The sequence below is a fragment of the Pituophis catenifer genome, unplaced genomic scaffold (assembly GCF_029215685.1).
Source record: "Pituophis catenifer annectens isolate HBS135680 unplaced genomic scaffold, rPitCat1.0.hap2 SCAF_2, whole genome shotgun sequence".
Classification (NCBI taxonomy): domain Eukaryota; kingdom Metazoa; phylum Chordata; class Lepidosauria; order Squamata; family Colubridae; genus Pituophis; species Pituophis catenifer.
Window position 1 is genome coordinate 54,901,860 of NW_027256882.1, and position 14,271 is coordinate 54,916,130.

General features: G+C 39.1%; 1 protein-coding gene across 1 annotated transcript in view; it reads right to left on the minus strand.

The window, feature by feature from the left end:
* Positions 1-14,271, minus strand: part of FRMD4B (FERM domain containing 4B) — a 176,207-nt gene that overhangs the window by 63,018 nt on the left and 98,918 nt on the right. Inside the window, exons 8-11 of the mRNA XM_070933552.1 lie at positions 12,741-12,824; positions 7,434-7,499; positions 5,488-5,545; positions 2,353-2,439 (exon numbers count right to left, since the gene is read on the minus strand). Coding sequence (XP_070789653.1) covers positions 2,353-2,439; positions 5,488-5,545; positions 7,434-7,499; positions 12,741-12,824 — 295 coding nt within the window. The remainder of the gene's footprint in view (positions 1-2,352; positions 2,440-5,487; positions 5,546-7,433; positions 7,500-12,740; positions 12,825-14,271) is intronic.

Sequence of the window (14,271 nt, forward strand, 5' to 3'; positions counted from 1 at the left end):
CCATTCTTTGTGAGATTCAGATGGCTCCAACCTTATTAGTATTTTAAAACTTAGCTATTCTCACAGGCCTTGAGCTGACATCTAAAGTTTGCTAGGTGCATGGTTTATATCTGTAGGATGAATGTTGCTGGGGGGCTCCACTGCATTAAAGGTCCCATGCTACCTATTTTTGCTGGGTTTTATTGCTTTGGTTTTAATCTATTCTTAGCTTTCCTGTGTCGTGGAAGAAAGATGGTCAGATCTATACATTGTATGTAAATTTGTATAAATAAATCTAACAATTCTGGCGGTGCAGTTTCTATCCATTGTCTGGTGTGTACTGTATGCAGTGATGGGGAATCAAGAGCTAGAAGTGAAGCAATTACAGGACAAGAAAGTGTGCAAGATGATTCTCATATATTATGTTACTCTGTTAGAAGAGGCTGCACACCAATCTCCTAAGAAACTTGAACATCAGGATGACATTTTAACAGGATTGAAATCATTTTTCTCATTCACTCACCTATCTGGGGAAAAAAAAAGGAGCTGGTAACTCCCAACCCCCATATTTTACAGGAACTTTTCTGTCTGCTTTATGTAAATGTTAACAAGGACAGGAGACAAAACAGATTCAGAAGATCTGATCTATCTACTTCTCCACACATTGGGGTTCTTGAAGATGTAACTATTTTCTAGAAAGCTAACTAGATGTATCACTCCATTATAGGCGTCACTTATGTTCCAAGGAGAGCAAATTGTGCAATCAAAAGAAAACATGTACAAGCTGTTAAACCTAAAATATTCTGAGGACAAGAGGAACATCAAAATAAGCAGCTTCCAGCTTGGATTTCAACATAAAGCAGAAAGGCTGGGAAGAAAAAAAAAACATAAGGTGTGTTTCCCCTATGTTTCCACAATAACTATATGTGTTTGAGTTTTCTCTATACAGCTAGCATTGAGTTTATTCCCAAGGACTTCAGAACTCATTCCAGATGTTTATTCTTTGTTCAAGAAATAATGATGAGGCAACTTCTATGTATAGATACCCCATCTCAGTTGTCTAACAAGCTTTGTGTGGAACAGAACAAGTACCTCTTGTCCCCTGCACTCTCATGTAGAAAATGCAGCAGTTGGGATTGTGTTTCATATGCAGGCACAAAATGTTGTTTTGAAAAAGTGCTTAGCATTTCAGAGAAGAGCAGGAATTTGTGAGGAGGGAAAGAAGCATAAATAAGGCATCGCAGTTGGGATTTCCTGATTTGGCAGGAACAATCACAATAGTTACCTTGCAACCTAATCTTCTGTCCAAGCAAAAGTTGGAACAATTTAACTTAGAAAACATGTTCCTAATCTATTTCATAGAATTTAATATAAAATGATGCATGTTGTAAAGGAAGTGCATCGGGGTGAAATCCAGCAGGTTCTGACAGGTTCTGGAAAACCGGTAGCGGAAATTTTGAGCAATTCGGAGAACAGGCAAATGCCACCTCTGGCTGGCCCCAGAGTGGGAGGAGGGGAATGGTGATTTTGCAATATCCTTCCCCCAGGAGTGGGGAGGTAATGGGGATTTTGTAATATCCTTCTCCTGGAGTGGGGGGGAATGGAGATTTTGCAGTATCCTTCCCCTGCCATGCCCACAATGCCACGCCACGCCCGCCACACCCACAGAACCAGTAGTAAAATAAACTGGATTTCACCACGGAAGTGCATTGAAAACATTTTTCCTCCCTGTCATATGATACTTGAACCAAGAGTCGATCAGTGAAGTGGTCTGGCAGTAGAAGGATAGACCTCTTCACACAACACTTCATTGAACTATGGAACCCATTGCTATGATTTCATGATGAATTAGCCAAATTCATGAACTCATGATGGCTATATGGACTCTTCCTGTCTCTTTACAGAATATTTTTTAATATCAGTTGCAGGGATGGGGTGGGGAGAAATGGTGGTGGGTTACTACTTCAGATCCTGCTGGGAGGCAACTCATGCCTCTGACCAATAACATGGGCAGTTCATGGAACATACACACAATTAAAATATAACGCAAAACAAAAAAAAATGTGCTTCATTCATTCTAAAAACAATTTTTCATGGCTCCAATTATTTCAACAGACTAGAACAGTTTCTCCATTCTGATGTTCTTCAGATGTTTACTGAACTATAATTGTCATATTCCCAGTTTGGCCACCTTGGTGGGAACTGTAGTCCAATGTACCTGGAGAAAGTCAGATTGTGGGAAACTGCTCTAGAATTAAGCAATACTTTTCTTTTGCTGAATAACAAGGGAAGGGGGGGGAGAAAAGGCACAATATGGTCTCTTTTCACTTATATATTACAAAGACATATGCACATATATGCAGATGGACTTACTTTTCTTGGTTTGACTTTATCTTGTAAATCGTACTGGCCAATTCCTTTATAACTGATCCCAAGCCACCACGGGATGCCTTGCTTATCCTATGGCAGAGAAGAACAGAAGTTCTAAGGCTTTAGCAAGAGTCAAAAAACTTCAGAGTTGATATAAAGTTTCTTTACTTCATCCTGCAACAAGTATAAGCAGGTTGCAGAGATGAAGGCAGCCTTTTGTTAGCACACCTGCGGCTGACAGAGGAGGTTTATTGTTTGAAGGGGTCTGCTATTCCTTTCCCAGCTGGAAGATGCTATGCAAACAGCCACAGAGCAGAAGGGAAGAGAAGCTGCTGTATTCTTTGAAACCATGGCTAGAGGTGGGGCAGACATGGAAGAAAATCTGTGGGAGGTGAGCAACAACAGTAAAAGAAGACTCGATGAGGGACAAGTCCAAAATAAGGCAGAACTGTTGAGAGAAAGGATTGGGCTGTGTACACACTTTGCAGAGTTCCATATGTATTTACTCAGACGTACACTTTATTCATCTTAAAGTCCATAAATTACTTTAAATGCACATGTGAAAAAGTGGAAGGTTAGAGCAAATAGTTATTGTTTATTTGAAGAAAAAATTCAGGCTGACATATTTTCTTGGTGAGGGCACCAGATTTCATCTTCCACAGAGGTCTTTCCAATAAAGGAGAATATTTGTAGTTCAAAGTTGAAATGAGGGGTCCTTGGTGCTCTCTGAGCTGGGTTGTTTTCTTGCAGACATTTCATTACCAAACTAGGTAACATAATCAGTGCTAGTAAGGAGTTGGGTTTGCTCTCAATTTATATTCTAGTGGCTTACTCCGTCAATGTTGGTGAGAATGGTTTTGGAGGAGCTCTTTTTCAAGCAACAAAACAGTAAATCATAGTACTGTACAATAAAGCAGGGGTCCCCAACCTGTGGGCTGCAGCCCATTGGCCACTGGCTAGCGGGGTGTGCACATACACCCCACTTGTGCTCAAGTCACTGTGAGGCCGCTACCATTGCCCATTCACACACCTCCCCCCCCCCAAACTGCCAACCTAGAAAGGCTGGGGAACTCTGCAATAAGGCATTATTTCCATAACTTTTTAAAGCAACTTTGTAAAGTATGTTAAAAGAGCTAGTGAGATATCCTGGTGCTGGACCAGGAGTAAGGAGATACGGGTTCTGGTGCTTCCTTAAGCATGGAGGAGAGTTGGGTGACTTTGGGCCAGTTACTTTCTTTCATCCCTAGATTAAAAAGTTGAAAAACATCCTGGAAAGTGGCCAGCGATAATACCACTACTGCAGGTTGCCAAGAAAAATGCACAGACCTGTCCATGAAGTCATCAAAAGTACAACAAAAAGAAGGGGAGGAGTGCGGTAAATTACTGTATTATTAAATTGTTTGTGGCTAAAATTAACCAAGTAGCTCTATCTCAAAACCAGCAAAAATAAATTAAAGGAGAACTAAGGAAGCACAATTTATGTGTGGAATTGACTCCATTTTTTCCCCCTAAAACTAGAAAAGTGATTTTTGCTCGTTTTATTTTAGAAGGAAATTTTGGAAAGCCATTCTAATCTGCTAAAAATAAGATGCTGCTATTGTAATCCTCCCGGGGGACAGAGTGGCTTTAGGTCTAATAGCTCCAATGCCATCCCCAGAAGGCCCCATTTGAAAGGACTGACAGTTGTGCTGGGAAATTGCCAACAGTAATTTCAATAATGGAAGGCTTTTGCTCCTCCATATCACAATTTCTTCAATACCAGTAGATACCAACAAATTAGCACATCCATCAGGCCCAAAAAGCAATAGCCCTTAGACTTATATACCGCTTCACAGTGCTTTACAGCCCTCTCTAAGTGGTTTACAGAGTCAGCATATTGCCCCCAACAATCTGGGTCCTCATTTCCCCGACCTTGGAAGGATGGAAGGCTGAGTCAACGTTGAGTCTGGTGAGATTGGAACTGCCAAATTGCAGTCAGCCAGCAGTCAGCAGAAGTAGCCTGCAGTACTGCATTCTAACCACTGCGCCACCACAGCTCTTAATCCACTCTATTCTTGAATATTTGTTACCCACACTGTCAACATGAGCATTCCATGAAAATGAAAAGGTTTTACAATTTTACTGAGGCTATAAAATGTGGAGAACATGGGGAAAAAAACTATTCAAGAATGGGATCTCTAAATTCCCTATCAAAATGGGGATTTGTGAAACACAAGGCATTTTTGAAAAGTTTGAAAAAGTGCTCATTCGCTACACAGGGTCAATCTGCATGTAGAGAAAAACATGAGTATGCCCAGATGATATCTATGCCTCTGGCGGAATGTCTGAATAGGAATGTTACTGTTCATATACATATTCAGCAAACTCATTACAGTTTGAGTGCAGTTTCAGATGGCATGGATCTATTTGCTTTGTTATTAATATAACTGTACGTCTCTTTGAATGCTAGCCCCATTAATGTAATGTAAGTACTAGCTTTTGGAGGTTTTATTCACAGAGATGCAAAATGCAATTTAGTCTAATCAACTAACATTGTAGCTCTGAATGGGGTTAAAGAAAAAGCACCTCTTGAATAAATTATAGGAACTTAAATACTGTCTGCTAGGCAACAGACAGAACATTCTAAATGAAAAATTAACATGTTAAATCTTGCAATACGTTAACAATGCCCTTCCTGCTCTATTTTTGTTATTTCTTAAAAACAAAGAAAGACACTCCATGTTCATGTAGTCTTTCATTATTTCCTGCGACTGGCAATTCTCCAGGACCTTAAGCCAAAGTCCTTGCCATCTCCTGATCCGTCAGATGAATGATTATTGAAAACCATCACCTAAGTGTAAGATCTGCATTCATGCAAACTCTAAGTGCTTAAGGTGGATCCAGGGAAGCCAAATCACAAACAGCTGTATGAGTAAAGCCCTTGTTTCTGAAGAGAATGAAGGATGAAGAGGATCTAAAACATTCTCATGATCTGAGAAAGGGAAAAAGAGCTGAGCTGAAAAGGTAATAAGTCCTTAAATGGGGCACTGTGACATAAGGGCATCTCCTTACTTGTTCAAATGAGCTGCTTTTATTAAAAGAAAAAAAAATGCATACAACAGACAGTTTACTCAGTTTTGTTTTCCAGTACTCACTAACCTTCACTCCATAATAATGGATTCCATAAGTAGGCAGAGCTTCAACCAACTTCATGTACCTGCATGGACAGATATATAGCTTCTTCAGTAATATCTTCTACTAATACACATTACCTGAGTGATGTCTTTGGATTCATTCATTCATTCATTCATTCATTCATTCATTCATTCATTTTATCTATCAAATTTTGAAACTGCCCAACTGCTTCACAGAGGGACTCTGGGAAGAATTTTAGGTTTCACATCAAAATGTTTTAGATGCTTTAATTATATAAAGCATCAATCAACATTAATAGTCTGTGTACAAACAAGTTCAAGCACAGCAACAAACTAGTTAACATTTCAAAGGAGATTATTAAACTAGAACCAGGCTTTTTTATATATATATATATTTATATATATATAAAACCCCCTTCTGCCCTCAATCCCCCTGAAGCTCTCAGGGTTGCCAGGTACTTCCCTGAAAGTATTCCCTTGTTATAACAACTGAATTCCATCAAGAACTTGGCTTCAATTCTAGCAATTGAGCTCTCTGCAATACTAGTCTAGAATGTTTTCCAAGTTTAGCTCTTGGGAGTGTTCGGTTCTTCTAAATCAGCTTCATTGTAAATGTAGCTTGGCTACTTTGAGTGAATGTCAGCCTTCCCAAGTAAACCAGACAGGAAAACAAGAGTAGATGAGTTAAATCTACTTTATTGTAAGGCTACATAAATCTTGCAAGTCCAACAGTACAAAACTTCTCACCTCCAATTTTAAGTGTTTGATCAATTAGGGCATGTCCTGTCTAAGTTTCTTCTTCTAACTGTTAATCTATGGGGGGGCTCCTGCCTCTTTATCTGATTGTTTCCTATATAGCATCTCTTCCCCCGCCTTTTCCCAAGTTCATTCCCTTATTCCAATACAGTGCATGACATAAATCTGAACAATAAAACTCCCATAGGCCTGATTCGCTAAGCATCCACTCATAGGATACATTTGCTTTTACAGCTTTTGCTGCTGGATTGGTTTCTATCTCTAGGTTGAAAGGCATTGTTCAGTGGATAAATATGCTATCAATCCCAAGTGAGAGGACAGCAGGGACACGGAGGAAGAAGAGCAATGTGTTGAAAGATAATGAGGCAGTCTGAAATGTTTCAGAGATAGGACCAAAAGAAGCTTTGGAACTACATGGATGACTGTACTCAGAAAGTGTCAGCCTCAATCACAATAGTTGTCAATAGTTCAGAAAAGGGCTGAAATCTGTTTTGTGCTATAACCAGGGGTGGGCTTCAAAAATTTTAGCAAGGGGTTCTTTGCCCAGTTGCTGGGTGGGCGTGGCCATGGTGGGTGTGGCCTAGTCGGCCTGCACCATGACGGGGCAGCGTTTTTGGCCTCCCCAGGCTCTGGAGGCTTTCTTTGAGCCACCGGGAGGGCAAAAACGGTCTTCCTGAACTTCCGGTAGGCCAGTTTTTCACCCTCCCCGAGCCTCTGTGCACGCCCTGCACTTACCTGCATCCAAAACTGGCCACGTGGGGATTCCTGGGAGGGGCGGGGTAGGCGGGGCCAACCAAGAGTGGGATTTGGGGGTTCTCAGAACTGCACAGAATCTTAGCTAGAGGTTCTCCCGAAGCCCTGCGAACCTCCAGCAGCCCACCCCTGGCTGTAACCTCTCACATTAATAGATGTTTGCCTTATGAGGTAAACCGGATAGGAAACATAACCAGCTGAGCCAATTCTGCTTTTTTGGGAGGGGGGGTAAGGTTACATTAACAGAATCCTGCAAGTCTGACAGGTCTTCTCCTCCCTCCTCTCTACAGTCTAAAAATTAGAGAGGGTTTCTTCTGCACCTTTTGCCTGCCCCGCATTCCTGCTGAGGGGGCTAAGCGGCCTTTTATCAGTTAATCCTTGGTAGCGTCTCATTGCCTTGTCTTCCAACAGACCATTAAAAGAGCTGAATAAAACACTTACTGAACAATCGCTTGTCCTCTAGTCAGCCCCTTGTTCTTAATGTAATGTTCGATGACTCTGTCCTCACTGAGGAAAAAAAGCAAAAAGAGTTTATTAACAGAGGAAGAAGGGTTTTAGATCCTATGTTGCTCCAAATGCGTCCAGGCCAGACAAAGCATTCCACAGAATCTCTCTGTAAAGCATATCCCCTATACGTTCTGTCTATCCACAAAATGAATGCTCCGAGTTTAGGATGGCACAGAATGGAATTACAGGTTAAGCCTCTTCTAGAGAAAATAACTCTATAGCCTGGATGTGCGCCATTTCATAAAACATAACTGTGGAGAAAGGGAGCTGCAGTGGCTATAAAGTTAGCAGAGCTATATCAGGTTGTAAAACACTCTCTCTCTCTCTCTCTCTCTCTCTCTCTTACACACACACACACACACACACACACACACACAGTCTCTGCCCAACGCCTTTCAGATATGCTGGCCTACAATTTTGATTACTCCTACCCAGCAAGATTAATGACTAGTTTTTTCTGACACACACATACACTGAGACACACACCTTCCTTCCTTCCTTTCCTAAATACAGTTTAAATGATTTGCAGACAGGGCAAAAGCAAAACCTTTTATTTTCTTGTATGATTTGAGGCATATGGCAGTAATCTCATAATGACAGTGAAATTATTTACCACAAAATTATCCTGTGATAAAGAGGTTACTGTGGTGGTATGGGACTAAGGCAATCCCAGATTCAAATCTGCAATCCACATTAAATTTGCTGTCTCTCTGTCTGTTCCATCTAAAAAAGTGGAAATCTCCTGTCCTAAATGTGAAATGCGTTGTTTCAACAATTTTGGAAGATTTCACGCTTGTGTCCTTAAAACTGAGCTATGTTAAGCTTGAAGTACTTCCAAAATGATTGAGATAAGGTGGTGAAGATATGAACATGGTCATGAGTTTTGAAACATTTTCCATATTGCTCTGTGAATGAATATGGTTCAACAATGATGACTAATATGTCTCTCTTTTCCTCTTTTTCCTCTCCTCATCCCACGGTAAAAAAAAGGGTATGTTATCTTATTTGATTACATTTGTTTCTTGAGCATCAAAAATGAGGTCAGCCTGAATACTTCTTGAATGAGTAGAAACTAGACAAATACAGTATGTACTCATGAATAACTGAGAATTTTAGATACCAAAATATATTCCAGAAATTGGGTTCGCATTATCCATGGATGGATTTATCCATAAGAATATACAGTAATGCTTCTTAATGTATATCCAAATATATTCACTTATAAGACCATCCCTGAATAAGCTGATCCTTGAATTTTCAAACAAAACACCATGAAAAATGGTTAAGCTGTGGATTACTCCTGGATAAGCCAATTATGAAAATTAAAGCACACGGAAATTTCAAGGATCGACTTACAGTATCTGTAGGTGGTGCAATTTTCATAGTATTTTAAAAATTAGAAATTTGAGGGTTGGCTCATCCACGAATACGTTTATTCACAAATATATATAATATTCAGTATAATCAAATTTGTCACCAAGGATTTATAAATATAGAAATGAATGTAAAGAACTTCCACAAGGCAACTGGTGACACTAATATTAGCAACCATAACACTAGAATTCAATTCATTTGCTCATCTTCCAGTATTATTAATGATTTGCTATCGATGCACTTATGCATTCTACATGGACCAAATGGGCAAGCGTCTATAAAATTTAACTTAAATAAATCTTGACAAAAGAATTCACAATATTCTAGAAACAAAGGAAGAAAGGAGAGTTTATAACTCTCCAAAGATGTATTTTACAGACTAAGTTGGCTATTCTGGAAGAAACTTCCAAGACAGATTACAACATAAAACAGCTGAGCTTCAAGAGATTCAGTTCTCTTTTAATCCAAGCAAAGTTGGAATGAATGAATGAATTAATTAATTAATTAATTAATTAATTAATGAATACAGGTAAGTACACATACATATAATATTATAGACCAAACTTTCTGAACCTTGGCAACTTTCTGTTGTGTGAACTTCAACTCCCAGAATTCCTCAGCCAAGCATGGGGAATAACACTGCTATAAACTGTTAATCAATTTGCAAAATGTATTTACCTTCAAATGAGATAAATTTACATCTCTTCCCGCGTTCTCCACATTCTTGAAATTAGGATTTTGACTGACTAAGGTAAAGGTAAAGGTTCTCCTCGCACATATATGTTAGTCATTCCCGACTCTAGGGGGCAGTGCTCATCTCCGTTTCAAAGCCGAAGAGCCAGTAACTGTTCCGAAGATGTCTCAGTGGTCATGTGGCCAGCATTACTAAACGCCTAAGGCACACAGAACACTGTTACCTTCCCACCAAAGGTGGTCCCTATTTTTCTACTTGAATTTTTTACATGCTTTCAAACTGCTAGGTTGGCAGAAGCTGGGACAAGTAATGGGAACTCACCCCATTACGTGGCACTAGGGATTCGAACCGCTGAACTGCTGACCTTTCGATCGACAAGCTCAGTGTCTTAGCCACTGAGCCACCGTGTCCCCTTTTTTGACTATGAATCCTCAAGTCAGTGCTGATTCCTAAATATGTCTTTTAAAAGGAAATAATCTCTATAGCGGTGATTGCTTTATAGAGGCATTATACTAGGAGGCAACAATAGAGAGGACTTACTTCTACTTTTATGCCTTGGCTGTGGCTTTCCCAGCATCAATTGTTGTGAAACAAAGTATGTTGGGCCCAATGGACTTACAGTTTTTTGCATCAAAAACTCTTACACTATTTTCCCAAGATGACTATAGGAACTCATTGTTCGTATTAGTAATCACAAGTTATAGTTTAAGCATGACCTGTGATTTGAGTAACTGTATTGCAGAAAGTAATGCCACATATATTGCAGAAAGTAATGCCACATGGATATTAAATGTACCTCTTCCAAGGAAAAATAGAAACCTGGCAAGTATTACGACTCCTTTATTATGCCACAATGAAAAATATGCAGGTCTGATTATATGGAACAAGCAAGATTTTGTTTCTTTGTCAACAAGATAATCTCTAAATATTTGTATTATATCCCTGGGCTCTAAGTAACTGGTCCTACTTTTGGGGTTCCCAAGAAATTCACCTTTATGAATTTTTCTATGATCTATCATTGTTACAAAAAAAGCTAATGACTTACCAAAAACATACCAAGGCTGTTCCACTGTATGGTTAGGCTTCTAAAATCCTTGCATAACCATGCCCAGGATTACAACCCAAAGGGCTAAGCTATCATAAACTATAATAGCCACAGACTATTCTTTGCATTATTCTTCATTAAATTCATGTAGAAGCTTGATTATGTAAAGAAAATTTTACAATAACAACTTGACAATGATGGACTTTTAATGATAAGACAGCAGCATATTTTTTATTACAAAACTTTGCCACAAGGAAGCCTGGAAACAGCTCTATAATTAATAACTAGCTTTTCCTGACACTGTGCTCTCCAGGTGTATCCACCATGCTGACCTGAAATTCTGGAAGTTGCAGACTCAACTTTCTGGAGGACATCAGTTACGGAAGTTCAGGGTAATCACTAGAAACCAAAGTGCCATTTGCAAATGTTCTTACAGTATCGGAAAATGGTCTCAGTGGCTCAAAACATCTCAGTTTTACTCACCTGCAATCCTAGTCATGTTTTTAAGATGTTTAGTTTTATTCAGTATTCAATAAGATACTCCTGATTAGCTGTTATCAAAGATTGCAAACTGAGACTCTTTTAGGAAGGGTGGCTAGCAGACGTACATTTCTTTCTTATTTATGTACAGGTAGTCCTCAACTTGCAACCATTTGTTTAGTGACTGAAAAAAATGAGTTATCATCGTTTTTCATGCTTATAACCATTGAAGCTTCCCCATGATCACATGATCAAAATTCGGATGTTTGGCAAACTGGCTGGTATTTATGACGGTTGCAGTATCCCGGGGTCATGTGATCACCTTTTGCAACCTTCTAATAAGCAAAGTCAATGGAGAAGCCAAATTCACTTTACAACCATATCGCTAACTTAATAACTGAAGTAATTCACTGAAGTAAACAACTGTGGCCAGAAAGGCCATAAAAGGGGACAAAACTCACCCTACTTAGCAATCTCTTGCTTAACAATGGAAATTTTGGACTCAATTGTGATTATAAGTCGAGGTCTACCTGGAGTTGGATATTGTATGTTTTTTTATTAATAAAAATGGATATTGTTCTCTTAAGCAAGTAAATTTATTTTTAAATCTCGAAGTTGGACTCTAATATACTCATAGCCTCCTAAACTTTGGTAGCATTTATTTCCGGAGTTTGGATCAAATACAATTTTATTTGTCTGATAGATTTTTCAAGCAATCAGAATAGCAAGAAAAGTTCAAGAGTGCCATAATAATACCAGGGTGTTAAAATGTGTTCAGGAGACAGTGTATTTTATTTTATAAAGCAGAAGGATACTAAAATGCTTATGAAATATTTCTGGGAGAAAGCAAGGCCTCACTTTCCACATAGCTTCTATGTTTTTAATATTCTTTCAATTTAAAAAAGAAATAAATAGGGAGATGTTATGTCACAAGGTGTTTATCCTGCAGTATTATCTGTATTTAGAAAAATGCCTTTGGGTTCCATGTAAGCTTTGTAAGCATTAAAAATGATGCTTGGTTTGGAAATTTGCCCACCTGCCCAGAAAAAAAGACAAAGGTAAACTGGAATAGAGCTGAAAATCTTGGGAGGAGAGTTAATTAACGAATTAGAGGGGTTGGTAGGAGCAACCACACCAGTTTTTCTTCTGAAAAACTGTTGTTTTTTGTGACTTGTAACACAAGCTTTACAACAGCCATTTTGCATTCAAAGCTTTTCCCACTAGGTGACCTTGGATATTACTGCCAATAGTTCACAAATTAATAAGGAAGGAGGATACAAAGAAAAGACCAGGATCCTAATATGATGCACCCAGGGGTTAAATGCTACCGGTTCGCACTAGTTCGGGTGAACCGGTAGTAATAAAAGCTAACAGTTCGGATGAATCAATAGTAAAAAAATCATTTGAACCGGTATTCCAAACGATCAGCTTTGCTGCGTGATTTTGTGCAAAATTCTGCTTTCTAGCGAATCCAAATTGCGCGACACAGCTGTTCCCCCACCTCACTGTTCTACTTACCTTCAAGAAGCTCCTTTTTCCGCGCTGCGCAATAGCGCCTGTGGTGTGCATGCACTCGCAGCGATCCAGTGGCAGACCCTGGAGGATTTCACCACTGGATGCACCTGTAAATTTAACAATTAGGTCTTACCAATAGGCAAGTGAAGGATGCTCCTGCAAAGTCTTGGTAGGAAATGCAGGCAAGTTTTTCAGAGCTTTTCTTGCATTTTCATCACTTTAAAAAGACAAAAAGAATGACAAAAAGAAGTGTTATTATCTTGGAATCAAAATGATGATCGTTTCCATTAACCCAAAGTCCCCAATTTTAATTATTGTATAGTTCATGGAGTATTTCAGCTACCACAGCAGTCTAATCCTGTAGAATTTCTTGCATTACTGTTCTACACAAAATATCTTCATTTACATTACCATTTTGATTAAGAACATAGTGCTACTAAGGAGATCTAGTTGTTGAGAAATAGAGAAAGCTGAAGTAACTTTTACTGGCTGTGATTGCTTCCAGGATGTTTTTTTTTTTTTTTTGTTATAGGATACATGTTGGTTTGATAAAAGAACCCGCAAAATCTTTTAACATGAAAAAATGGATGCTAAAATTGTAAAAGCAATCCCGATTCTAAAAAGTTAAGAAGAAATACAGAAGAGGGAAAACAGCTTCAAACTGTAACTTGCTTCAAGATGCAGGAATTGGGTGAAAGTCCATCTAATTATTTTGTGAAGGCAAAAAGCATGTGTGGTTGCTGGCACAAAACAAACAAAAGCAGGCAACATTTTTGGTTTGCATGCAGGCTTAAATAGCCCAGTCGGGTTCTGCAGGATTTTGGAATGCTTTAATAGGGATCTGCAAGAACCAACATGAATTGTTGGTATCTAGGATTCACTGGGCTGACTGAGTCACTACCAGATGTTTGGTTTCCTGATGGTGCAGGTTGATAGGTGACTTCTTAAACAAGTTGCCTTATTCTTCAAAACTAGGCCACATCCTTAAATAATTTAGCACTGGAGGGATTATACATCATTGATAAAACCTACATTTAATTTTTCTGTAATTTCTGCCCTGGAATTATGAATACTGAAGTAGAAGCTATTGAGATGCATGTCTCCATTTAAGTTGCTTTACAACTTAAGCTTTACAAGGTTGAAACACAGGGAGTCAAGATATGAAATAATAACTACAATAAATAAAACTATTTCTTAGGTGAACAGCAGAACAGCAGCATGCAGTGGTTTTCTCCTTTATGAATTAAGGATATTCTATCAAAAGACACTTCTCACTGAGGTAACACAAGCATCTTTATAATAACTGGGCAAACTTCAGAGCCATCAGGTCTGAAATATTTTTCATTTGGAGGAGTAAAATGATTTTAATGGAAGAGGTTGATCGCTTGGGCCTTATAGAATTTAAAAATCTTTTAAACTAGAGGGAGAAAAAAGCATTTTATTTTGGGTTTCCGACTGCTAAGGGGGGGGGGAGGGAGAAGGCCGGACAGTAGCCTCCTTAAGCTGGGGTGGGCTTCAAAAATTTTAGCAAAGGGCTCTCTGCCCGGTTGCTGGGTGGTCATGACCATGGTGGGCGTGGTCTAGTTGGCCTCCTGCACCATGGGGGTGTGTTTTTGCCCTCCCTGAGCTCCGGAGGCTTTCCAGGCTCTCTGAAGGCTGGAATC